The 27,212-nt window shown below is 47.1% G+C and overlaps 1 protein-coding gene across 3 annotated transcripts in view; it reads left to right on the forward strand.

Moving 5' to 3' along the window:
- Positions 1-26,830, forward strand: part of ARHGEF40 (Rho guanine nucleotide exchange factor 40) — a 39,501-nt gene extending 12,671 nt beyond the window's left edge. Inside the window, exons 3-20 of one of the 3 annotated variants that reach the window (XM_081165267.1) lie at positions 624-2,409; positions 7,935-8,055; positions 9,037-9,142; positions 9,791-9,889; positions 10,840-10,956; positions 11,425-11,523; positions 12,882-13,009; positions 13,969-14,086; positions 15,028-15,629; positions 16,953-17,199; positions 17,722-17,808; positions 18,735-18,959; positions 19,265-19,426; positions 20,302-20,464; positions 21,595-21,747; positions 21,840-21,946; positions 22,506-22,559; positions 23,308-26,830. In XM_081165267.1, coding sequence (XP_081021393.1) covers positions 624-2,409; positions 7,935-8,055; positions 9,037-9,142; positions 9,791-9,889; positions 10,840-10,956; positions 11,425-11,523; positions 12,882-13,009; positions 13,969-14,086; positions 15,028-15,629; positions 16,953-17,199; positions 17,722-17,808; positions 18,735-18,959; positions 19,265-19,426; positions 20,302-20,464; positions 21,595-21,747; positions 21,840-21,946; positions 22,506-22,544 — 4,359 coding nt within the window. In that variant the 3' untranslated portion in view covers positions 22,545-22,559; positions 23,308-26,830. Of the gene's footprint in view, positions 1-623; positions 2,410-7,934; positions 8,056-9,036; positions 9,143-9,790; positions 9,890-10,839; positions 10,957-11,424; positions 11,524-12,881; positions 13,010-13,968; positions 14,087-15,027; positions 15,630-16,952; positions 17,200-17,721; positions 17,809-18,734; positions 18,960-19,264; positions 19,427-20,301; positions 20,465-21,594; positions 21,748-21,839; positions 21,947-22,505; positions 22,560-23,307 lie in introns of those variants that run through there. The other 2 variants (XM_081165266.1, XR_014001196.1) reach the window with 2 other exon arrangements.
- The last annotated feature ends 382 nt before the right edge of the window (positions 26,831-27,212 follow it).

Genomic DNA, 27,212 nt, shown 5'->3' on the forward strand with positions numbered 1-27,212 from the left:
TTACAGACCTGTAGAACCACAGCTGGTGGGCTTCCCCTTCTGCGCTAGAGCTCGCTCCAAGAGTCAGGCCGAGTCTTATTAATGCCAGCATCCCCCTTGGTCCAGACAATAAGTTCCAAACACATCTACCTTGTACCCCCATTTGAGTGTTGGCAGATATGGGTGGGTGGCAGTTTAGAGAAGGAGTGTACATTTTCTTCAGCTTTAGGACTCTTTGAAATATTAAGCCGTGCACTGGGCTTCCCTCTCCCCTCCCCTCCCCATCAGTTGTGTGGATTCCATGATGGTGCCATGCAAAAACAGGAACTGTGTGCATCATGAAAATCTCAGCTTTAGTGCAGAAACCAAGTTTTTAGCCCGTAAGGTGCTGGAGGGATTCTTATAAATCCTTCGACTGGTGAAATGCCAGCTGCCAGAGGAGGGTGGGACAGGATTTCTCATGATCAGGGAGTGGCTCTTTGCCCCTCTGCGAGGTCGGCAGAAGCAAAATAGATGGTGCAAAATAAACAAATTTGCAGTGTATTCATTGTTACAGGACTTAGCATTTCTTGATGCACAATTTTCTTTTCTCCCAAGGCAGTGCTGCATATATAATTCTGTGCCTCTCTTTCCCACTGTTGCAGGCTCAGTATAGTGGCTTTGTGTTCTGCCACGAGGGTTGGCCACTGTGCCTCCGCGAGAAGGTCCTAGTGCAGCTGGGCTCGCTGCCCTGGCAGCACCTCTGCCCTGGCGATTTCTACCTGCAAGTGGTGCCTCACCGGGAGTGCTCTCCGCGTCTGGTGCTGAAATGTCTGTCCCCAGAGGGCCGTGGCGTCCAGGAGCTGCCTGTGTCCTCTGACTCCTACCCCTTCCTTTTCACTGTTGAGTGGCTCAATGGCATCAACAAGGAACGCCGAGCGGGGCGCCTGGAGCGTTGCCTCCTGGCTGCTGGAGAGAAGGTGCTGAGCCTGCCCTGGCCGGAACTGGTCTACCCCCAGTTTGTGCACAAGGACGGGTTCATTGTGGGCCAGCGGTGCCCTGCGGATTTGACTCCTGAGGTCCTGGGGGCCCGGAGCCCTGGAGACGGGCGTCATTCCGGCGGCGAGAACCGGGAGTCCGAGGGGGAATACGTTCACCTCCTGGAGGTCAGCCCCACCCTGCACCAAGCCCCCAGGATCCCACAGCCTTGCGGTACCCAAATCCAGACAATGCCTACTCGCAAGGGGCACAATAAGAGCAGGAGCCGGCGCCATCGGGCCTGGCTCCACCACAAGTCTGGGTGTGGGGAGAACTTTGCCTTGCGCCAGGCCTGTAAAACCCAGGAGGCGGAGAGGTGCAGCCGAGAAAGCAGCGCTCGGGGGGATAGGGTTGAGCAGCAGAGAGAAAATCCTACTCTAGTCCTGGGTCTAGCATCAGAAGCCTCTCAGGAAGTGGCGAGCTTGAGTCCTGGGCAACAAGAGCAAAACCAGAGCCCCTCTGGAACTGAGGCACGGGCGGCCATTTTTGATGTTGTTGTTGCTGCTGCTGCTGCCACTGAGGACACAGGACAAGGGAAAGCTGAGGTGCCAGGAACTGTCCACCATGATCCTGCTCATTCCAAGGAGGACAGCAATGAGAACCACTCTCCGGCTGCAGCCACACCAAAACGCACCTCCAAGGGAAACCGCAGGAAGAAAAAGGGGGCCGGGAGAGGAGGCGGCGGACGAATTAGACAGGGGGTTGATCTGGCTAGCAAAGAAGCAGCAGCTTCTACTGATATAAAAGAGCCCAGGAAAGAGGAAATTTCTGTTGGTACAAGGGAACAGGATTCGAGGAATGCAGAAGCTGTAATTATCACCCAAGAGCAAGCAGCTAGCATCGAGGACTACTGTGTCAGCATCGCAGTTTGCGGCAGCACCCAGGAGAGAAGTAGCGTCCCTGGGGATCGAAGCCTTGTCGCCGGAGAGGAGGTTGTCAGTGTCAGTGAGTTGACTGCTAGCACTGGAGAATGTACTGTTGACACCAGGGAGCCAGAGGGTGATGCAGAAAAGTGCTCTCTTTCTGTCGGCGATGGTGGCATTGGCACCAGCGGAAGGGGCATTGGCAGAGAAGGCCCGAGCCTTTATGCCGAAGATCCAGCTGCTTCTGCTGAGACTGACGGACCTGCAGTTGGCAGAGAGGAGCAGAGCATCAGCCCTCCAGGGCAAGGGGTGGATGGTACTGAAGGGCCTTGTATGGGAGAAAAGGGCCTCCCCATTAGCACCGAAGAAGCGACATTGATCCCATTGCCAAAGAAGAAGGAGCCAAGTGCTGATGGGAGAGAGGAAGACTTAAGTACTGCAGCTGATCAGGGCGCAGAGGAAACACAGAATTCCCCTCACCGTGCTGCAGTTCATCTCGGGCAGGCTGTAGACTGGGCGCTTCTGCTGTCGGGTGTCTTTGCTCTAACAGGTAAGTGACAAAGCAAGGCTGTCTTGGGTTCAGAGAGTCATTTTTTCAGGATTTGAAACTGCCTTGTTCTGTCCTTCTTGTAACCCTTAGGATGTGCAGAAAACTTTGTCCCCCTATGCTTCTGTATTCACAACAGTGTGGGAATACAGCGTTGGGATTATATTCATTTTATAAATGGGAAAACTGAGGTTTGGTTAGCTTATCCACTCACGCTACAATCAAAAGCTGGTTTTAAGCCAGTTGAGGCATCTCCCCAGGCAATGCTGCTTTTGCATGAGGAAGTCATAGCTGTTGCAAAGGATCCCACAAATTCACTGGGTAAGGGTAGACAAGCCATCAGCTTTCAGCTCTTGCCCACTCCCATCTGTCCTACAGGTAAAATAAAACTGCTTTGTCTTACAGGGCTGTTGCAAATATTATTGCAATTAAAGCACCATCTACATGTTAAATGTAATTATGGATTGCGAGGATCCACGTGTTGGATGATGCTTGTGACATCTCTGCAGCGAGTCACATAGATCCCTCCTGCTTCTACCTTTTCTGTTTTAAGAAATGGCTTGCCACTATGGATAGGCTTTTCCCTTTTGTTATCATTTTTCTCCTTTGGAGGCTGTGCACTCCCAAGTTGTTGGAGCGCATTTCTGTCCCTGGAATGTTTACTCCCTCTGTCTCTCCTCTGCCCTTCTCCACTACGCAGGGATGGGGAAGTAGTGCCAGAGATGCTGGGTGAGGCTAGTGCCAAGAGAAAACCATAAACAGGTACAAAATTGGTTCAGAGCTGCCCTTAACTCAGAGGTGCATTCAGGTGAGAGAAGGCCACCTGGGGATGTAGATTTTGGTTGCCATTGAAAATGGTAGAGTGGGAGGCAAGCAAGTCTGGCCCACAGGGCACAATCGACCAACTGGTCCTCCTAGCTAAAATTAGTAGGAGCTGTGCGAGAGCCCATTATGCAGCTTCTTTTAATTTCAGTGGGGCATGTGCAGAAGAATTCTCCAGTGGATTGTGCCCCATATTAATCAGAGTGCAGAACAGTGGAAGTGCCCTTTGGATTTTCCACCTTGGGAACTTGGGATGGGATTCCAACACCAAGTCTGGAATTCTGTGCACACTGCATGAGAGCAAATCCCATTAAATGCAGTACTGCTTAACTTCCAAGTAAATATTCATAGGCTTGGGAAGCATGGATTGGAATGGAGGTACTCTGATGAGTGGGAAACCTAAGGAGCCATTGCAAACTGCAGCCTGTGTCTGACTGTGCGTAAGATCTTTGCAAAACTAGTCTCCTTAGGCTTCCCAAACCGGCTGTCCTTTCGCCCACATTTTGCCATCTTCCTCAACATCACAAGGTCTGAGCAAAACAAACCTCCTCACATGCCACATCACAGCAGTTTGCAAAAACCACTCCCTAACCCAAAGCCACAAGACATGACCCAAAATAACACCAGAGCCTGATCACGTTAGCAGAGGCCTGTGGCTTGCAAAATGGGAGGCAGACCTCCCTGAGGGCAGTCACTAAAGGGAAGCGTAAACAAAGGCAGGACAGAAAGGAAGGGAAAAACTGGAATGTTACAGGGGAGGAGAAAGGGAGGAGCTGCTTCAAAAAGGCATAATATTAGTGGCACTCTTTAGGATCCCTCTATATTTAACAAACTGGTCATCAGAAGCAACAGTGCATCTGAACATGTGGTTAAGCGCCATTATTTTCTTTGAATTTGCCTCATCCCTTTCCCTCTTCCAATTTAGCTTTTTGGTATGCCAGTGAGATGATAAGAGGGGATCAGAGGACCCTCCACGCACAGAAAGAACATGGGGCAGGGGCCATGTGGGTCAGCTTCACACACTGTTTACCATGCCATCCATATATGTTTAGAGGACGTTGAAAGGAACTCTGTATGTGCACTGCTATACTTGCATAGAACTTCTCCAAGCAAAAGAGAACTCTATTTGAGGTACAGTGGTACCTCAGGTTACATACGCTTCAGGTTACATATGCTTCAGGTTACTGACTCCACTAACCCAGAAATAGTACCTCGGGTTAAGAACTTTGCTTCAGGATGAGAACAGAAATCGTGCTCCGGCAGCGTGGCGGCAGCAGGAGGCCCTACTAGCTAAAGTGGTGCTTCAGGTTAAGAACGATTTCAGGTTAAGAACAAATCTCCAGAACGAATTAAGTACTTAACCCGAGGTACCACTGTATTCCTAGGCCTCCTTCTGACACACTCTGAATGAGTTGGGGGCGGCGGGGCATAGCCACTTGGTACATCAGTGGAAATGGGCAGAGACCCCCCCACCATCTTTTTCCAGTGTGTGTGTGGGGGTATTTGAGCTGTCCGAAGAACTGCCCTATCAGAACAGTCCAGAGCAGCAATTAGTCATTCATCCCATGTTCAGCAGCAGCCAATCAGATGCCTTTGGGAGCTCAAAAGCAGGCTGTGCTAGGCAATATCTCTCCCCCCCCCCCAATCTGTTCTCAGCATCTGGTTTTCAGAGCTAAACTGCTCCACTAGCATGAAGGTTCCATTTCGCTTTCGTGGCTAATAACCTTTGATTGACCTGTTTCCCCCTGCGTTCATCTAATCCATTTTAAGAGCCATCTAAACTGAGGTTAGGGGGAAATGCTGTTTCCTTTCAACTGATGTGGTAGAGACCTTTGGGGCTGGATCCAAAGGTTTTCGCTTCCTCTGTTGGAAAGCTTTTTCCTTCGATAGAAGAACATCCATTGGCAGAAGACTCGGAGGAAGCAAAGGACGAGAACTTTGGGATCTGATTGCTGCCCTTTCCCACAGCACATGAGCTTAGTGATGGCAATGTGTTCCTCCGTGCAACACAACAGTGCTTTGAAAAAGACCTGTAGGGCGAACTTACATTTGTATAGGGCAGGGATGGAGAACCCTTGGCCCGCTAGGTGTTGCTGAACTGCAACTCCCATCAGTCCCAGCGAGCATGGCCAAAGATCAGGGATGATGGGAGTTGTAATCCAGCAACATCTGGAGGGTGGCATGTGTTCCCCATCTGTGGTGTAGGGCAATATATCCCAGCACACAGTACAGCAGCAGGGGAAATGGAAGAATTTCCATTACAATGACAGTGTGTCACCATCTGGGTGTGTGTTTATAAGAACAGGTAGCTTAAAGAAAAAGGTAACTCGCTTGGCAAGATTTTCCTAAAGGAAAACAATGAAAGGTGGGTGGGGAGTGTCTTTTAAACAGCCTTAATTTTGTCAGTTATGAATGATACAACTTCCATATCTGCAAAGCAATTGCAAGTTGCAAAAGTGGAGCACTTACACTATTTCTGAGCAAACATCAGACCTTCCAAGTGTCCCTATTTCCCAGGGACAGCCCCCAATTTACAAAAGCTGTCCCAGTTTCTGATTTGATCCCAGAATGTCCTGCTTTTCCTTAGGATGTTTCTATTTTCAGAAGAGAAATTTTGCAGGGTATGGAGTTATCTGACCCCTGAGTGGTCTGCAGGCAGCCCTGTACAGTGGTACCTCGGGTTACATACACTTCAGGTTACATACACTTCAGGTTATAGACTCCACTAATCCAGAAATATTACCTTGGGTTAAGAACTTTGCTTCAGGATGAGAACAGAAATTGTGTGGCAACAGCAGGAGGCCCCATTAGCTAAAGTGGTGCTTCAGGTTAAGAACAGTTTCAGGTTAAGAACGGACCTCCAGAACGAATTAAGTATTTAACCTGAGGTACCACTGTATAGGGAAGTTTTATGTTTTTATATATGTTGGAAGTTGCCCAGAGTGCCTGGAGCAACCCAGTCAGATGGGTGGGGTATAAATAGAAAATTATTATTATGGAATAGGGCGTCCCTATTTTCATTGGAGAAATGTTGCAGGGTATGGAACATTCAGGGTCTAGGTATCTGGAGATATCCCCCTCTACCCAAAAAGAACAATGCATACTATGGCTTTGAGGGATCCTTAGTTAACTTATGGAAGCTCATAGAAATAAAGTTTTCTGTCCCTTTCTCTTACCTGCAGCCACCTGCCAACCTCACAAAGGCTTCATTGAGGTCCTGTGTGTGTGTGCGCGCGTGTGTGCATGCTCCCTCTTGAGAAGGGAGGAAGGAATGGGAAAACTTTCTCTATGTGAACTTCTTTAAGTGAAATTATCTTAGGATTCAAGCTCTATTCTTTCATTGTTTGGGAGGGGGGTTGAGCTTCCATTTAGGCTTTTTGGAGGGTTTTATGTAGCTCTTCTGCGAAGGCAGGAATTAGAAACTTTCCTTCTGTGAACTCTCTTATTCTAACAACTTAGGATCTAGGCCTTTGTGCTGTGTGTTTGCTGTTATGGAGCAAATAAATTATAGGAACTGGTAGGAAATGGATTTTTTTCAATCAGTAGGAAATTACCGCTTTTTTCCCAACCCCAAAAGGCAACATAACCCTGGCAAGATGGAGCAGTAACTATTTTATGGAGCATGAGCTCAGGGGTTCTTCCTGTAATAGTCTATTTTTAAAAAACATTTTGTGTTGGTTTGGTAAATAGGCATGGCTTACATATGGCAATGGCTAAAATCTACCCTCTTTAATCTTGTATTATCTCTGCTTTAGCATGCAAGCATAGCAAACTTCTTCATTGATATAGTTGCATCTGGGCTTTTCCACACTCTTTAACATGCAGCAAAAACAAGGTTTGCAGCCATCTGTATACTTGGCAAAGTGCTGCAGCCAAGTTTGCTTCTCTGAGGGAAGCATGTGTTTTGTCTCATTCACAGGCTGCGTTTTGAGATGTATACTTAAACTTTAAGGTGTACACTTTAGAACTGCAATGTGTGAACAATTTAATTATATGGTGGGGATTTGAGTGGCATCTAAGCTCAGTGTGATTTCAGAGAAGGGAACAAGGATTAACTGTGAGTCAGGACTAAACTGGATCAGACCCCTTGGCTGTTCCACAGCCTTGTGGCAAGTAAGGGAAGCCAGTGGATCTGGCCCACAGATCCTTTCTAACCAGCCCTTAGAAAGAACATTTCACAAGCCTCATTCCCCCTTCCCAGCTCTTCTTCACTGTGATGCCTGCCATCATTTTGTTCAACTGGCCTCAAAAGGGTTCAGGAACCATCAGAATGTATGCTTCCCCATATCCTCAAATGCTTGCTAAGGTCTTCATTTAAAACTGTGCACTTTAGAGTAGTGGTTTTAAAGGCTTCTGTCCCTTGCTATTCCCAGTGAAAAAAGTGGCTGTTAAGAAGAAAGGCTCTGTCAGACCTCACTCCAAGTTCCTGCTTGCCTTGAAGCAGTGGACCCAAATGCTTTTTTTGCCCCTCATCTTTCTTGACAGGTTCTTGAAGCTGCAACCCTTTATTTTTTTACTGTTGTTTGCTGTTTCTCAGTAGCTGAGCAGCTGGGGTTGGGTGGCAACACAAGAAAAGGAAGTCTGGAGTCAATGAAATTTGGATTTTGAGTGGCTAACCTGCTCGTTTGTTTGAATCAGGACTGGGAGCTTTCCCAGGTTGCAGGACAAATGTACTTCATGTTTTTCTTCTGATGCTCCCTCCACAGGAGGAATGGACAGGTCAGGACGGCCCTTGCTGATTGTGGTGCCTCAGCCTCTTCGGGATGAGCTGCCACCAGGACAAACGGATCTAGTCAATACCATGAGATACCTGTACTCCCTTCTCAGGTAAACTTCTACCTCAAGACGCAGCTCCTCCCAAGGTGACCCGGCAGGAGATAAAGTGTGTCAGCTTGAGTAAACAGCTGTGCTAATAAATATGTAAATAGTCTTTGAGTGAGGCTGATTGTCAGGATTTCTTTCCAAAGAAAAATAAAATAAATTCATCAAGAAAGGTGGAAAATTCAGTAAATTCTCCTCAGCATCGTCATAAAATAGCAAGCCAACAGAAACCGCTTTGGAAAGCCATTAACAGTCAAATTGGCTTAAATTTGTAACTTACAGTTGTTTTGACACATGATGCTAAAAAGTGCCTTTGAGGCACTGTTTGCGCCAAGTGTGAGTGTTTTCATGAGCTAATGTGGCATCATGGTTAAAGGCATGAGCAGTGAGCTGGAAAAAACCCCCTCAGTTCATATCTTGCCATGAATTCATTTCATGGCTTTAAGCCAGGGATGGGGAACCTGTGGCCTTCCTGTTGCTCTTTGACTCTCTGACTCCCGTCAGCCCCAGCTTGCATTCAGAGGACCTCGGATTCCCCATCGCTGCTTTAAATAACCCACTAGATCCCACCGCCCTCTCCTCATCTGTGGAGATAATAATACAGGCCTACCTTATAAGGGCCAGTAAACTGTGCTGATATAATGTATGTGGAGCGCTTTGAACACCATGATGTTAATTAGTACCATTCAGTGCACAGTTGCTGTCAGTTCTCTACTTCTTAATTTGGAATTGTTAACAACAAAGAATTTCCTCCTGTGCCTTGGGTGTACTAATGATAGTACACAGAAATATATATATATACACAGAAATTTCTTCAGTTTTCTCATCTGTACAACTGTGGCCTATTGTGAGGATAATATAAGCCTTATGCCTCCATGAAGCCCTTCACAAGTGAAATATGCTGACCAGCTTTTGTACACTGACTTTGCTGCCCCTTTGATGACTTTGCAGCTCCATTTCTCCCTTTTCTCTCCACAATTGTCCCAGGCAAGAGCTGAAGGCCCGTGGGTTGACACTATTGTTGGACCTGAGCCAGGTGGATGACTGGGCCCTCCAGGCCCCTGTGCTGCTGCCGGCCATTAGGACATTCCAGGTATCTTCCTGACTCGACTGTAGGAGCTCTGTATCTGTGTCCTCGTGTTTTCTGCTCCTGTTCCTCAGTAGACAGGCTGTGGGTTTTACTGTTGCAGCAATAATTTATTATGGCAATATCTTCAGAATGTAAAGGGGGGGGGGGAGAAGGTGCTCACTGTCACAGCCTTCCATATTTAGGATAGGTATGTATAATGGCATAGTAACAGTAATGATCATGGCGATGATTATGATTACATAATGAAAAGTGATCACCAACTCTTCTGCCCTGGACATCAAAATGGTACTGGATTAAAACAACAACAAAGCTTTCCACCCTTTTGAGAATATATTAATTTATTAATTAAATTTCTATCCCACCCAGAGGAGGGATGGGGTAGCAATATGGTAAAGCTTTGGCTTTTCCATTTCGTTGTCTGAGAGCCACTACTAAGAAGCCCCTTCTGTGACCCCTTGTTGCCTCTTGCATACCACAGAACATTGCAGCTCTTGTGGCTATGCCCTATGTCCAAGGCCCCCTCCTCTTCCCTAATCCACAACTTTTTCTCCCTCTGCCTGTATCTCAGAACCACCTCCCATCTTTTCTTCCTCTTTTATGAAAACCTGATGCAAATACGCCTCCATAAAGCAAAATCCTTTATCTTTTTAGGAGAGTTCTCCAGCCCCCATCTGTCAGCTGCTGGTGATATTGCCAACTGATGACCGTTTTGTACCCCATGAAGAGGAGCTGGCTTTGGAACCTGCTGCGGTAAATTCTCCTATTTATTATTGTTTATATACCACTTTTTCCTCCAAGGTGCTCAAGGTAGTGTACATAGCCCCCTCTCTTCCCATTTTTCCATCACAACAACCCTGTAAGGTAGCTTATGCTGAGAGACTGTGACTGGCCCAAGGTCACCCAGTGAACTTCATGGCTACGGGGGGAAGGTCACTTATTGACTGCATTTCTGAATCACCTTTCGTCCCAAGGGATCCCAGTGCAATGCACAATAAAAAAGTACTTCCAATAAATAAAGCATAACAGATAGCCAAATATGATTTAAAAATATCAGAACCATTAAAACACAAAAAAACCTTACCTGTAGTTGTTAGGTATTGAAGCAACTTTACTGGTTTTGTAAAAGCCTAGCAGAAGCATCTTCAGCTAGTGCCTCAATGCTATAAAGGAAGGAGGAAAAATGTACCGCCAAATGGAGAGCATTCTAGTATTGGGGTGTCACCACAGAGAAGGCCCTGTTGCATGCCCCTGTACCAGGAATGCTCATGGGAACAATGAGTAGAGCCTCTCCTGCCCCACCCAAACCTTGTGATCTTGAAGAACAAGTTGGATGTTATTGGATTTGAATCCAGGCCTCCTAAGCCCCAGCCAGCACTCTGTATGCAAAATAAAAATAGTGGGATATAAACATGACAAAATACTGCAGAGAGAACACTGAAAGAGACAACTTAATTTGTACTTTGTCATACATAACTGTACTTCCAAGGTGTGTGTGTGTGTGTGTGTGTGTGTGTGTGTGTGTGTGTGTGTTAATTATAAATAGCTAAGGACTGCCCCTCTCTTCTCTAATGTTAATTTGGGCCTATCTTGGACCTAGGGTTCACAACTGGAGCAGAAGATGGGTGGTGAAGGGACTGGGGTTAGGCACTGATGCAAGGAGGCAGGATTGCCTCTGACCTAATAGACTCCTTTGCCCACAGGAGGTCAGAGTTCTCTCTCTTCCTGAACTGCCACATTATGTGGCTTTGGACCAGCTGACTCCGACACTAGGAGGGACCCTGAACTACTCAGCACGCAAATGGGTTGAGGAACACCAGGTAAGAGAGATTATCAAGGAAATGGATCTTGTGTGCTTCTGCACATGGTTCATCCATGGAACCAAGGCAGCCTTCCCGCAGCCCTGCACAGAATCCCCCTGCCTTTCCTTCTTAGTGGTATACGGTTAATGTCATAAGCGCTGGCTCCTTGGGTGCCACAGCACCCACAAAACTTCCCATGAAGAAGCTGGGCACCCACAAATGTTGGCGCCATGTCCACAGGTGGCCTTTTCCTTACTGGCTTTCAACATATCCTTGAACCTTCTCACCCCACTCCAGCTGCATCCAGACTCTGTGTTAACTTGGGCCTCGTGTCGGCCCACAGACCACTAACCACAAATGACAATGGGCCACTGTGACTCCTCCTTCTCTCACAAGGCATTTTCTCTGGGTGACCTTCATGTATATTCCAGCTCGGCACTTCTGTGGTACTTATCTTCCTCTGCCCCACCTCTTCTCTCTGCACAGGCTCTTGAGCAACTGCAGTCACTCTGCCGTAGTGTCCTAGAGGCTGTGTGCGAGGCCAGTGCCCACCTTGAAGCAGTGGGAACAGTGTCAAGTCAAGAGGTAAACTCATGTGGTGGTTCTCCAGAGACTATGAGGGTGCAGGAGCATAGCAAGTAATTGGTTTGTTTTTGTGATGTGTGATACTTCTGTTTATGGACTTGTACGTTTCTCTGGTTCACTTGTGGTTCTATAGTTGTTACGACTTACAGTCTTAAATAAGATATGGACATGTCTGCTCAGAAGTAAGCCCGATTGAGTACAGTGGGGCTTACTCCCAGGTAAGTGTGCATAGGAATGCAGCCTTACCTACTGTGAAAGCATCAGAATAACCATTCCGCTGGGGACACTAAGATGGGACTGAACTTTGGTTCAGTTGGCCTCAGGCCTGTATGTAATTCATGTATTCTGCATTAGTCCTAGAAAGAATCATATAGTGTGGAGAAACTCCAGCTTGGCATGCTAAAAAAGACTGGAATCTTTTTGCAGATACTCCCTTGTGTACTGCTACAGTAATAAGGGTGAAAAAATCAAGACAGTGACTAAATAAACCTACATCTCGGTTGTACCACTTCAGAGTGCAGGCTGCTTAGTTTTCTGTGGAGGGTTGGGGTAACTGACCAAGTTTTCTAGTGGTCAGGAAGTGAGGTTTCACCACTTTGTGTATCTCTTTGCTCTTCCCTTTGATGAGCAGCGGCTGTAAAAATTATTCAAAGCAAGGTGAATATCAACAAATTTGCTTGATTATTTGGCCATTCTAGAAACCAGGGTTTTTGCTGCAGTATTTGAGTTACTGAGGATCTGAATGCCCCCCCCCTTTTTAAAGCACAGAATGTGCATGACTTTAGTGATTTATTCCCTAGTACAGTCAAACCTCAGTTGTCGAACGCAATCCGTTCTGGAAGCCCTTTTGGCTTCCGAAATGTTTGACAACTGAGGCGTGGCTTCCGATTGGTTGCAGGAGCTTCCTGCACTTAGTGGAGCTGCGACGGATGTCCGGCTTCCGAAAAACGTTTGAAAACCAGAACATTTACTTCCAGGTTTTCTGCATTTGGAAGCCGAAACATTCCAAAATGGAGGTGTTCGGGATCCGAGGTTTGACTGTATCTCTAACTGCTCCGTAAACAAATCAGCATGAATGCTCAATAAAGACTGGATGCAATCTAACCTCTGTATTAGCTTGGTGCAAAATATCAGGATGAATTCTGAATAAACATGTTGTGTGGAGGAGTCAAGACTGGTTGTGTTGCTGTGCTGTTTTGTTCTATGCTAGTTATTATGATAGTCATGTCAGCGCTGGTATGCAGCATTACCACGTTGCCATAGTTTCTTTTCTGTCGTTGAAGTCAGAATTCCCATTCCACTATCCCCCAACCCATTCCTTTTGCCTTGTCCTAACTGCTAGGATCTCACCCCTGTAGGAACTGTCGGCCCAGATCACCTTGCACCAAGAGACCATGCAGAAGCTCCTCTCAGAGCCACGCCTGCTGGAACTCCAGCGCCGTGGGGGGGCCTTGCTGGCACGGCTGCCCCCCCTGGGGCCCTGCAGGTGAGGATCAGGGCTGCAGGGCATCATAGCAGAAAGTTCCCTTTGTCCCCTGTTCCCATTTGTTCTGTAGCAGAGTTATGTAAAACAACAACAGCACTTGTGGATGGCTTTTAAAGCTATTGTATAATATACTTCACTGCTGTTCAATTAACCTTCCTGCGTGTTGGAGTAATCCTGCAGTTATGTGCTTACGTATCTGGAGGGGATGCTTAATTGGTGTGTGAGTGGGTGGCAGGGAAGGTAGCTTAGCAGCTTGATTTCCATTGCATGTGTGTGTGTGCAATCAATATTGTGTGATCTGCACCACCAGGACCAGCAAGACATAGCTGATTCCCCATTGTAAGCATGAAGTTTTTGTTGTCGGCTGTCTCTCTAGCTTTATGTTATGCTGCGCAATGGCATCTGTTTTGCACTATGACACCCCACCTTCCATGGCAGCCATTTTGTGACTGGTGCCCCCCAGCACTCCCTTAACATTTGAAATGTGCCCATTGGGTCAAAAACAGCCCCTGATATATGTAGCGTGCAGCTTGTTCCTAAGATCTCTGAAACACAAGGTGGGGGTGGGAAGGCAGCAACATTTTAGCTGATCTGGAGCAGTAAAAAGACTTGCAGCAGTATGCAGCCATTGGCCTGTGAGGGCTAATTCCTGTCCCTCTCCGCCCAGGGAGAATGTCCCATGTAAAGAATTTTCAACAGATTTTTATCCAAACTTTCCTCGAGCCCTCTTTTTGTACACGTTGGCATCTCTCATTGAAGTAGAGAGACCCTTCTGTTAGATAAAGCAAAATAGTCGAGTGGGAGGGGATTGTTCCCCAGAATGGCCGTGAGTGGGTCACATTCAGTTCGGCCTTCACTGGCGTTAACCTGGCCCACGCCAGTTTCTTCCTTCCTTGCTTCATGCAGCAGCTTCATACCGCAAGGCTCAGAGTAACTGTGTGTGTCCTTTCCCCCTGTAGTACAGAGGCTGTGGCTGCCACCAGGCTCTACCAAGAGGTAGACGAGGCCCTACATGGCCTGGTCCAGCTCAGCAACCGGCGCCTGGAGGTGCTGCAACAGGAACGGGAAAATGCACAGGTAATTCCTAAAGTCCCTCATTATGTGTTTGTGGGGAAAGCTGCAGCCTTCGGGGCTTTGGCAGAGCTGGTACCAGCGAAGAGAAGTTTCCCTTCTTTTTTCTTAGTGTTTGGCAATTGAGCTGAAGGAGCCTTAAAGACTACAACTCCTGATACCCCTAACCATTGGCCAAGTTGTGCCTTACCTCTGAAACTCATTATTACTGTTCCTAGAACTGAATTATAAAAATAAAGGTGAAGAAATTCTGCAGATGACGTTAGGAAGAGATGCTAGGCCTAAAAACATTTTTTTAAAAAAAGGACAATGCACTTACAAACAGTCAAGTCTGAAGCATGAGTCTTGATCCTGCTGGGAATTGTTGAAAGGGGTGAGAGGAGCTTCACAGATCATTGCTTTATAGGGCTCTGTTTTCCTCAGGCAGGTGATGAAAGAAGGGGATAAATGTAGGAACCATGTCTGAAGGGGCTCTGAGGAGGCATTATGGCGAAAGAAATGCAGGGGTCGCAGAAACAGGATAGGTATACCAACTGTGGTAGTGGTAGAGGTGTGGTGAGACTATAGAGATGCTGTGATGATAAAATCTCATGTTCAGAATTTCACCTCTCCTTGTGCAGAAGCTAAAGACTTTGGGCCTTTAAAGTGGCAACCAGGGCCAGCTCTAGAGGGTGGCAGGATTGACCCACTGATAGTATTTCCACTTTGCACAGAGTATCCAAGAAGATCAGATGCAGCTGGAGAGATTTCTGAGTTTGCTTGCCTTGACATTTCCACATTTTGGGGGTGTGGAATGGGACTGCCATGCTCAGGAGCTCTCAGAGATCCTAAATTACAGTGGAATTTGTACACTGGCTATATAAGAAACAGTGAGGTCAGCAGAGAGCAGACTCCTGGGATTGGCCAAGCTTTTGCTACTTTTTTCTTTCTCTCCCGCTTTTACACAGGCTCAGGAGCAAACTCTGGAAAACAAGGCCCATCTTGAATCTACTGGCCACTGTGTAGAAGAGAAAAGGGAAGCAAAGAGGCCTGTCGTAGGGTTGGCTGAGGGGGCATCACTGGAGAGGACACTTCTGCAGAGCCCCAAGTCCCCAGGAAGGATGCAGCTCGTGCCAGAAGCTGGCTGTGCCCCACGGCCTCGGGCCTGCAGCATCAGTGCCTCCTCCTCACCCAAGCATGGCTGGGGCCTGGGGTCCAGATTTGGCTCCTCTTGCAGCCTGACCTCCCTCTTCCAGCCGCACCCCAGCCCCAAGGCCTCGCCTTGCTGTTCTCCCACTCGAAGCGGCGTCCTGGAGAGTGGCAAGAAGAGGCAGGGCCTTCCCAGCAGCCCCAAATCATCTCTGTCCCCCGTCTCCCAGCTGGCTTTGCGGGCCTTGAGTGACCCTGGCCGCCCCAGCGTGCACATCCGCGGCCTGGAGGTGAGCAGCCGCGAGCTGGCAGATAGGAGCTGTTCTCCCCGTGAGCATGTGCTGCTGAGCCGTAGCGGGACCCACGTTGCAGAAGCACCTTGGGGGGCCACGCCTCGCACGGAAAGAAGGCGCTGCCTTGGGTGAGTAGCGGAGGGTACATGCGGGAGGTTCTCCATCCACGGTCTTTGTGTTACCCCAGGGGTATGATTGGGGCTGAGAAGATAGTAGTCTGAACCTGTCAAACTTAGATTTGCAACCAGGCCCGGCTCAAGAAAATCTAAATGGCACCCTGACCCTCTTTTCCCGTAAATTAATGTTTAGTATGGTCAAGCTTTTCTTCGTAAATGTATTAAAATGCACAGAGAAGCTGCTTGTGCGCTAGGCCTCATGTGTCTGCCATTTGATCTGCCATCTTCTCCCCAGGAAGGCTAGCCTGGTGCTATCATTATATATCTTTAGGTGCCAGGCAAAAGCTTTTCTCATGAACCAGGCCTCTTTCTGTGGCCTCTTAGGAGTGGGTGGGGTGTTTTTAATGCATTTTAGTGTAGTATTTTAATGGGGTTTTTAAAAAGGTATCTATGTGGATGTTTGTTTGTTTGTTTTGGTTGTAAGTTGCTTTGAGATCCCTTTGGCAAAGAAAAAGCGACCAATAAATTTAATAAAATAACAACAACAACACTAGCCAATCTGCTAGCACTATATTATCAGCAGTATTGCACCACCAACACCCCACAAAACTGTTCACTTCACAGGACCCACCTACCCTATATTGTTCAGGGAGGGCCAAGTGGCTTGGAACTGGTATTGCGTTTTATTTTATGTGCATGTTTGTGTATATGTAGAAATATATGTGTGCATTTTTTATCATTTCTATGTAACGAGTGTTTGGTAAATAACTCTCTCTCTCTCGCACACACACACACACACATACATATATATATCTCACACACTGCTTATTTACCAAAGTAGCGGTGGATGTAAAAATGACAAAAAGCATACCAGGGAAAGGAGACGGCGGAAGAAGATTGGAAGAAATTTAAAATTTACCTTAAGGACTACTATAAACTTGTTGAATGTTAGAATGTCAAGGTTTTGAGTAAGAAAGGGTTACAGCGATACAAGATTAGATTGAAGGAAAGATTGAGAGGACAGAGGATTGACAGATGTATTTAGAGTTGCTAAAAACTTTTGGACATTGGGATGCAGAAAGGGGAGGTATGGGGAAGTCTGAGAAACACGGTGTATGAAAAAAGGTTATGAAATTATACGTGTTTGTATGTCTTTTTGTATGTTTGTATTGTCTTAAAAAATTTGTAAAACCAATAAAAAATTTTATAAAAAAAAACACAAAAAGCATACAATGGATAAGATCCATTTAACTCAATCCTAGTAGACATGAGCCTTGTATCAGAGCCGTGGGGAGGGGTGTGTGATTCTTTTCCAACCTCCCCCTTTCTCCTCAGGGTCCAACAGCAACTTCTGGCTGAGCTGCTGGAGTGTGAGCGGGAGTATTTGACCGCCCTTGCCCAGCCCCTCTCTCTGTCCCAAGAACCTGGGGGACAGGCCTGGCCGGCCGAACTGAGGTGCTTGGGCAGTTCTCTCCGGGCCCTGCGGGACCAGTTGCTGGCTTTCCATACCAGCTACTTCCTTGGCGAGTTGGAGGGGTGCATGAACCACCCGTCACGTGCTGGGGGCTGCTTCCTGCGACATGTGAGTGCCTCCCCACAACTAATATCATTTTGTTCTTGCACACTGGTGTTGTTCCCTTACAGAAAAATCCTTCCCTTTGTGCCTGCTGCAGAAGGTCTGCTTCTTTTGATGAATGAAAACAACCTTAAAAACCAAACTAGCTCTGCTCCTGTTTTTGTTTTTTTTTACCATTCTGGCACATAGGAATGTAGCAGCTGAATCCTTTCCTGGCACAGAGATAAAATGATGGGGAATTTAATTGCCCAATTAATGCCTATTGGACCGCTGTTGAAAGAAGCAACAACAGGGCCAGTGGAAAAGAAGGAGAGATAACAATTCTGTCCTTTGAGCTCGCCTCTGGGGCATATTTTCCCATTAAAGGAAATGGGGGTGGGTTGGGGAAGAGAAGGAATAATCCCCTCACATGAGCTAGATTTCACATTGTTTCATTGCAGCAGCCTTATGTCTGGCCTCCTGCTCAGTTGGATGAATGAGGGATTTCTCTCTTTCTTTCTTTCTTTCTTTCTCTCTCTTCTTCTGTAGGGAGATAAGCTTCAACTTTATGCCACGTATGCCAAAGAGCACCACAAGTTCCAGGCTGCCCTAGCTTTGCTTCGAACCACCAGCAAGGTAAGATCTGTGGCCGCAGGGGACCGAGTTTTAACTTTGACCTTTGTGTGGGTAGGTTGCTGATAGAATAGCTTTCTCTTATAATAGATTCTTACGACCCACTTATTGGAAATCCTTCCACGGCACTAATCTTTAGCGGGAGTTTGATGTTCAACTAGGCAGCCATCTGATTTGTGAGGAGCTTGGCCTCTGTATGTGGGTGTTTTGAAAACTTTGTGCACCTTTCAGTCTCTCTCTGACTCTGGGTGAGACAATTCTCAAGGCTGGAGTCAGATGCAGGTCAGAGCAAAGAGACAGAGTCAGCTGTCAGTGAAGTTAACTCTTTGTTCAAGGAAATTGCATACAACTCAGCAACACTTCCCCACAGGTCTTGCCCCTATAGAGCAGTTGCCAGGACTGAAGGTCCCAGTGTTCCACCCCCTCCTAGGGCTCCCAGATGCTTCCCAAGCAGTCTCAAAATGTGTCTGCGCACCTCTGGTCTCTGTTGTGCCCTCATCATTATCCTGCGAGTTTTTGGAGACCAGGGGGGAGGGAAGTTTGTTGCAGCCGGAGAGGGAGACTCCTGGGATGCTTCAGCCTTGGAGTCTGAACTGCTCCCTGTCACAGGTTCCTCCTGTTCACTAAACCCTGTTGCCCCTTCAGCATCCAGCCTCTCTTCCCAAGCTTCCCCCTCTGACCTCTCCTCAGTGTCCCACCAACAATCCCCAGGGTTTGAGCCTTCCTCTGGGATCTCCCCTGGGGGCTCGCTGCCTGGTGCCTCCCACCAACCCTCATCGTCCAGCCCAACAACAGGAGTCCAGGGTATTGTGGCAGATGGGTGAAGGAAGGGCAAGAGATTGAGTGCCTTGAGTTCCATCACTTCTGCAGAAGATCTTGTTGCCCTGCTCCCAGCTCAGCTGCCTTTTCTCTCCCCTTCCTCCATGCAGAAGAGCCCGGCAGAGCTGCGTGAGGATGGGCAAACGGCGCACACGTTGCGTGTGCCCCTGGAGCAGCTGGAGCGGTACCGGCGCTTCCTGGGTGAGCTGCTGCGCGAATGTGAGCTGGAGCGGGGGCCTGACCGCCAAGCCCTGCAGGAGGCCCAGCAGCTGCTGGAGGCCCAGGAGCAGCGAGGCAGGGACCTGCTGGCCGCAGAGCAGATCCGGGGCTGCGAGGTGAGCGCATGGGCGCTCCCCTGGCATGCAGCGCTGCATCCTCCCTGCTGCTTCCCTGTGCATGCGCTGCTCCCTCCCCTACTGCCTGTCCCTCACTCAAACCAGGTATCCCCGTCTTCTGGTGCTTGCCCATGGCCAGGTTTTGCCCTTGCTGCACTGTGGGATCTCTGTGCAGGACACTGAGTGGGAACACACACGAGGAAACTGGACAAGTGACACTTTTGACCACTTCTGCGATTGGGGTGGTTGGGGGGGTGGGAGACCTTAGCCAGATGACTCTGATCAGCCCTCCTGTTTCCTTGCAGATGAAACTATCGGAACAAGGGCCACTGCTGCAGCGTGGCGAGCTCACCGTGGTGTGTGGGCGACGTAAGTGCCAGCGGCATGTCTTCCTCTTTGAGCGGCTGCTGCTCTTCACCAAGTGCAAGGGACCCGAGGGCGGCTACGTCTGCAAACAGGCCTTGCAGGTGCGCAAGTGTGTCTACGATGGAGAGCTCCTTTCCTTGAGTCATGAGCTGCGTGGTTTGGGAAGGAGGGCACTGACACATAAGACAGGCTCCTGCGGCATAAACGGATGGAATAATGGTTACTTGGAATGGAACTGTTGGACCTGTTTGGTGGAGTATACATCCCCACCCCTGATTTGCATAGGGCACAAAGCGGGAAGGAACTGCCAGTGCAACACTGAATGGGATTAAAATTCAAGAAAGCTGAATTTAGCAAAGACAGGTGTTCGGCATTACATAATACACCAAGAACAAGCCTGGATTATTAACCATGGTTTGTCTGAAGCAAGACAAGCCAGAAGCTTGGGTTCAGACAACATGCTAATAAGCCTAACCATTGCTTAGCTTTCAGCAGTGCAGTGGGACTAGAGGAGGAGCACAGCAGTAGCTGTTTCCCTTCTGGAAAACCATACGCTGCTATTATTATTATTATTATTATTATTATTATTATTATTATTATTACTACTACTACTACTACTACTACTACTACTACTACTACTACTTCTACTTTATTTATATGCCACCCATCTGACTGGGTTGCCCCAGTCACTGTGGGCAGCTTCCAAAAAATTATAAAACCACAGCAAAACATCATTAAAAGCTTCCCTATACTGGGCTGCTTTTGGATGTCTTCTAAAAGTCAGGTAGTTGATTATTTCCTTGACATCTGACAGGAGGGCATTCCACAGGGCGGGCACAACCACTCTCTCTACTCAGAAAGTCACGGTTTGGCTCAGTTATGTCTGAACCAGGTCACTCTTGAACATAGATTTCCTACTTCTTGTTGCAGGTGGCCCTATCCTAACTTTTCATTATCCTCTCTCTTTCTTCCACAGACAGCATCCATGGGGCTGACAGAGAGTGTGGGGCCTAGTGGGCTACGCTTTGAGCTATGGTTTGGACGTGGACCAGGCCGACAGGCCTACACACTGCAGGCAGCCTCTGCTGAAGTGAAGCATCAATGGACAAATGTTATAGCCCAACTGCTATGGAGACAGGGTATGTGGCTACCTAAGAGATTGTCCCAGCAGAATGAGAATTGTATTAGGGCATTGTTTGTGCAGACAGTTACTTCACTTTAACAAGCTCTTAATCTTCTTCCTCATTTTCTTCCTCTCTCAGTGAAAATAGTTAAAAGGCCAAGAGTACAGACTGCTCTCCAAAGAGGAATGGTTATTTATTTTATTATGAAATGTTGTCTGCCTTCCTGTAGTTACAATGATCACAGTAGCTTACAATAAAAAAGGGATAAAACACACAGAGAATAATACATTCTCAACATCTAAATAAGCTAAAGGCAAGAAATGTAGCAATGCAGCACAAAATAAAACAGTCCAGCAAGAATTAAGAGCACTAGACATCTGGGGAAATCAAAAGGTCTCTGCGTGCTGCCAGAATGACACTGGCATGAGCAGCAGAAAAGCTTCTCTGGAGTGGGAATTTCAAAATCAAGGATGCCACCACTGAAAAAACTCTTTCCCTGACAGCCACTTGCTGTGCCTCAGATGGCAGGGGAGCCCTTAGAAGACTCTCTGGTGGAGATCTTGGTGTACAGATGGACACATGTAGACAGATGATCTCATGGGCACTTCAGTTAATATTCCTGAGCAAACTAGGGAGATGTAGAAAAAGGTCCTGCCCAGGTGTCAGAGTAGGGCCTGCCCCACTCCTCTGAGGTGCTTCTGTCATTTACTGTAATGAAGATCTGTTTTCTGTATGAAAGGATCTTTGATGGCTGGTGGATTGTGCCGCTAATTCCCTGGGCTGGTTATCAGGCGGCAGACAGGTGGGTGTGGGCAGGCTGAGATTCATGGGGCAGTGCCCCACTTGCGATAATGAGCCAGCCCGCGCTGGAAGAAAACTCAGGTATCAGCACAACCTCACTGAGCACTATCCTCTCTTTGTGGAGAAAAAATGGAAAATGAAATCATGTGCATAATATGTGTGCGAACAGGATGAAAGTAGGGCATAGCCCTTTGAATATTCCATGCTATACCTAATGCTTAGCATAGAGAAAGGCCAGAAAGATGTTTCTGTTTGGTGAGATGGGAGAATGCCGAGGGTACTGCTAGCACTTGGAGGAGTTTTTAAGAAGAATGCCTTGGATGTTTTTCTCTCCCTCTCTTCAGCTGCCCATCCGTCTGTCTCAATGAGCATATCCTCCTGCCCTGCCCAGCGCCTGGCCCCTCTCGGCCTTAGTCCTGGGGCCCCTCCCGGGCTGTCGTTACCCGGCCACTTTGAGGAAGAGGAATGGGACCTGGATGTCAAGCCCATCCCAAGGGGTGAGTGCACACTGCTGTTCTCCCTGCCTTCTCATAGAGCGTTGCTGCTCAAATTTGCACTCACCCCTACCTTTCTCTGCTGCTCCCCTTAGCCGAGACGTCTGAGTCCGATGGACCCTCCCCAAGCCACCAAGAGCTACCTAGGCAAGGAAGAGGATCGTTGCCCGGCAGCAGCACTGCTTTGGGGCACCCCCAGTCGGTGAGTGTACACAACACCCAATGGCTCTTTGGCGAGGGTGTCTGTTGTCATGAGTCCATTTATACAATTGAATCATGTGGTAAAGCCCTTCCTGGAGTGCACTCGTTCAGGCTGCCAGCAGGGAAAGAGCCGCATGTTCAAATGGTTCCCCTTATCCAGACGAAATGAGCGCACTCGGGAAAAGAGTTCAGCCCCATTTATGCTAACTTCCTATAGAAATAAGGTATCCACACCCTAGGCTCATTACTCCCCCCCCCCCACTTTTATCACTTGATTCTGCCGATTGTATAAATAGGCACTAAGTTTGGGAAGCATCTTATGTGAAAGAGCGCCAGTGGGGCTCTACCAAATCTCTCCTTGCTGTGAAAAGGGTCAGGGGCATGCTGTTCTGGGTTAGGTGCTAGTAACCCAGTGGCTGTGTGCGCCTGGGCAGAAGTCTTGTGTGCTTTTGTGTGTGTGATAGTGCAATCCTCCTGTCCCACCCTTGCCCCCCTCCCTTCCCCACCAGGATTCACCACGCCATCCCTGATGGCTTTCATATGTTTTCTTTATTTGCCAGAGCTCTGGCGTTGCCGACGAACCAGTGACCCCACTCTGAGGCCATGGCGGCCAGGTACAGAGCGCCTGCCAAACTTCTCTGCCTTTGTGCAACCCCCTCCCACCTCTTTACCTAACTACTGTCACCTTTTCCCCAAAGTGCAGCACATGGCACTCCCCCATATCTTTCTCTGAGCCTTTATTTCCAGGCACACTACTTGCTCAAGTTCACTCCATCCCTGTTACATGTATGACTGTACTGTCCAGGTTTATCTGTGTTTCACCATCCTGCAGCTTCTCTTTGTCTTGTGTGCTGTTCTCTCTGGCTATCCAGTTGTCTTAATGCTACTACAATTGTTTAAAATTAATCTAATCCCTACAGAGCTGGAATAATTTAATGGGTAACAGTGTGAACTGGCAAGTCACTGATTTAAACTTCACCTCAAGCATGGTGTTACTGGGTGACTGCCGTTTATCAGCCTCATCCCCCCACCTGTGCGAATTGGGGAAAATAATATTGACCTACCTTGTAGGGTTGTTGTAACAAACCTGGAGATAATCTAGGTGAAGTGCTCTAAATACTTAAAAAATCAAGCTACAAAATGCTAAGTTTTATTTTTACAGGGAAGTAGGACCTGTATGCTGTCCCTATCAGAGCTTATAATGCATTATATTTAACTAGACCAGGGTGGGTTGCAGAGAATCATGTATAAATTTGGCTCATGAGAACTAGAAACTTGTCGAGTATTGGATAGCCAGAAAAAACTAAGAGGCTTGGTGTCTTTCTTTGTATCTAGACACTCACCCATCTGTTTCTTTTGCAGCACTGGGTGTGGAGTCTACACCGGAAGCTGTTCTCCCCAGGCAGCCGTGGAAGGCAGGACTCAAACCCCAGGAACTCTGGGAACAGAACTGTCTGAGCCCCACCAAACCTTGGAGATGGGGCATGAATGGGCACTAATGTCAAGCAGTCCTATGACCTGCTCCTACCAAGGCTCCTGATGGCTGTCCCATTCACCCCCCTCTGCTACCATCCCACAGGAACACCCAGACATGGGCTGCAGTCTACCTAGGGATGGCTCTGTCCTATTCCTGGCAGTACCCATCCAGTGCCTTTTCCACCATTTTTTCGGGCTGCAAAATACTGGAGATTCTTGATGAAGCTGATGTGGTTGGTAGTGAAATGGTTGTGTATTTAGGCAAGGAAGGCCAAACCAATGAGCTCTGGGCTGACCCAAACTAAAGTGCAGACTAGGAGGAAACTGACCGAGTGGGGTGGTTTCCAGACAGCGTTGAACTACTCATTTGCCTGGTGCCCTGCCTCTGATCACAGCTTCAATCTCTTGCCCAATTGGTATTCTGATCATTTTGATGGGAGATGGAAGGAAGAATCTGGGCTGCAGTTGCTAAGCAACTACAGTATGCACTCCCCAAACCATGTCCAGGTTAGCCCAAGAGGAAAAGGAGAAGGTGGGTCTGGATTGCATGGTGAATCACTATAAGACACAAAACCACCTTCATCCAGAGAGGGAGTTCAGAGGCAGCACCAGCCGAAAGGAAAGGCATGATACAGCAATATTCATAATGTTATGGAGGTTCACATAATACAGCTCTCCTAGGACTGTACCACTTTAGATTGCAGATGGGTAGCGTGTTTGCATACCCCCACATAAAGAAAACTAGTATGCCGAGGAGAAGGGCTCTAACTTAAGTCATCTCCCTGGTGTGCTGTTTCCTTAAAATATGTAAAGAGTTTTGACAAGTAAGAATACTTGGTCAAGTTTACTTCCCCACACTCATGTGTTTGCAGTCTGAGGAGACAGAATCCAAGGAGGGCTGTATCATGATTCTGCTGTACCTGGGGAAGTTTTTCCCCTCCCTTGATTGCTTTTGTTTGTTTTTGAGATGATAAGTCTCTGCACACAGTAATGTTACCACATTGTTATGAATACAGTAAGCCTACAACTTATGTGGGGGTTACATTCCAGGGATCGCATTTAAAGCCAAAGTCACGTATAGTCAAAACACATTTGAGTGCAATGGTGGGTGGAATTGCCAAAGTCTTTTTTCCTAGATGCCTACCCTCTTTCCGCCTCCCTTTAATTTTTTTTAAAAAAAATTATTACCAAGCGTGTGAAGCTGAATGCGCACAAGTTAAATGTGGTTAAGTTGCAGGCTTACTGTACGAGGAAAAAGTCAAGTGAAAAAACCACAGGGGCTGTGAAAGAGTGTTTTGCCTCTTTTAGATTACTTGTTGGAGGTCTGCAAACACCCTTCTGCAATGTCTGTGACATTTTGGAATCTGAACTGTAGGAACTGATCTCTAACAATTGGTGCTATACTTTGTGTTAGGTGGCTGAATATGTGGTGTTTTTGTTCATTCAGACTCTTCTATTGGATACAAATGGCCTACCTTTGGTCTGATTTTGGTAACTTGAGTTGCTCAGCTAACTTGTTCTCTTTGGCAGGTCTTGTGCTGGATTTAAACCTGGGGCATTTCATATAGAAATCACACACACTCCTCCTGCCCACACAAAAAAGAGTTAGAAAACTCACTTGGGTGTATAGAGACTACGTTAGTGGCACTTAGTTCCCAATGAAATCAGCAGGAGTCGTAACCAACTTTTCACATTGATTTCAACAGTAACTAAGTGCAAAACCACCCTGTGAGCTTCAGATGAAGGGCAGTATAGAAATTTAATAAATAATAATTATGATACTAAGGTGGCCTCAATCCAACTAACTGTGTGTGGACTATACTGCTTCAAAAACAAACATTAATAGGGAACCAGAAAAAAATGCAAAAGATAAGCAGTAATAATGGAAGACATGTTTGTAATGTCAGAATGGTGCACAGGCCAGGCAGTTCTTGAGATTTGCAAGGAAACATAGGAATTCTTTCACACAGAACACTGAAAGTGGCTGCTAACTACAACCTCTTCTCCCAACCTTTTCAAATACTGGCCTACCAATCCTCATCAGCCCCATGTATGTCAAGAGCACTGATATATATGCCTCTGTCCAACTTGCCACTATAGGGCTGTGGCTTTACAACCCCCTCCCTCCAGTTGGATTGGAATGAATGTCTCTATTTACAACCACTTTTTGATGAGGCTGGTGCTAGCTTGTGCTTTGACCTAACCACTGAAGTAAAATATAATGCAGCAAAGCAGCTTCAAATATGCAAAGCAGGCACAAATAAGACTTAGTTCTTGAAAAAGAGTATGTACGGTAGCAAATCTGTGTCTGGGGTGTACCATTTGACCAACTAGACATGATGAATGGTTCATGTGTTTTAACATGGAACTGCTCTTGATATGTTTGAAAAGGTGTACATGTTGAGTTTAACCGCAAAAGTGGTCAATGGGTAAGAAGTGCAGAACCCTCCCCTGACTGTGGTTTATCTCCCTGAATGCTTGGTAGTCCTAACCCATTCACTCCTTTTGCTGTTGAAATCATGTGCTTCTCACATTACTGGGCAGCTTCATGTTTGTACACGGCACTGCCATCATCATATGTAGTGTCTGGATTACATGACTGCTATTCCACGATAACATTCCTTGCACACAGAAAACTTGACAGGAAGAAGGGTAGGCATTCTCAGAAACTAGTTCTCAAAGCACAGGGAATTGTATTTGGATGAACATTTAGTCACATGAGCACCTGCCTGCACCAGTCTGAAGCAGTACAATCCATACATAAGTTTAGCACACCTGCTGTATGTGAAGTCTAGCTACTGTAAACTGATGTGGGTTCAAAATTCAAGGTATCATGGTAGGGGACTGTTTTCACAATCAGAAGCATTTTCTGTGTGGGTTCAAAAACCAAACCTCCAGCCCTGAGTTTTGCAGCACCTGCAACTCTTTACCTGTGCTGGCCTCAAATTACCAACATTGTTTTTAGTGTTATGAAATGGAAAAGGTGAGGAAGGGGCAACAGTAAGTTGGAGTTGAGGTTGGTCCTGGGGAAGGTAGAAGCCCAAGGAAAGCAGAAAGTACGGGTACTGCAAGTGTTCCCATTGAAAGGGTTCTCCAAATGGCTGCTCTGCTGGCTGGGAAGATATGATGTTCTAGCTATGCTGGTTCAAAGAAGTAAAAATTGTGCAAGCTGCACAGGTGTTCATAGGAAAATTAAAATACGATGGGAACAAACTAATTTTTAACCCATTTGAAGAGTGATTTTTAGCTACTGCTTGCCCATGAACCTAAGCCATGTAAGGTACTAAGCAAACCCCTTGGGTCTCTGTAAATTAATGGTTACCTTTGCCAAACATGTAATCTTGTCAAAATAATCAGTCAGGTTTGTCTAATAAGACCTTATTTTATATAAAAAGCATGCTGAACTGTATTAGTCATTTCTGTTCTTCCGTTGCAGGGGCTACCCTATTAATTGCTTTCCCACTACTTTTAACTTGGGTTTTCTGTCAGCTTAAGGCAGAACATACTTATCTCTAGATTTCACTTGCCCTTGAGGGGCTTAATATTAGTTCAATATCTTACTCCCACTATTCTCTATTTTTTCCTTGATTTGGAGGAGGTTATTCCGGAGAAAAGGCTTTCTTCAACCAACTCCTTTAAAAGCAATGACTACTTGCTTAAGGTTGCAGATATACGCATGCGGGCATATAGCTCACTGAAGTTAATAGAACTGAGGAAGGAAGGTTAGCTTGTTTGTGTATTTACACCAGTGTGTGCTCAGTGAGGTCCTTCATTCATCCCCATGCTCCCTC

This window comes from Podarcis bocagei (genome assembly GCF_964188305.1).
Source record: "Podarcis bocagei genome assembly, chromosome: 13".
In the NCBI taxonomy this organism is placed as follows: domain Eukaryota; kingdom Metazoa; phylum Chordata; class Lepidosauria; order Squamata; family Lacertidae; genus Podarcis; species Podarcis bocagei.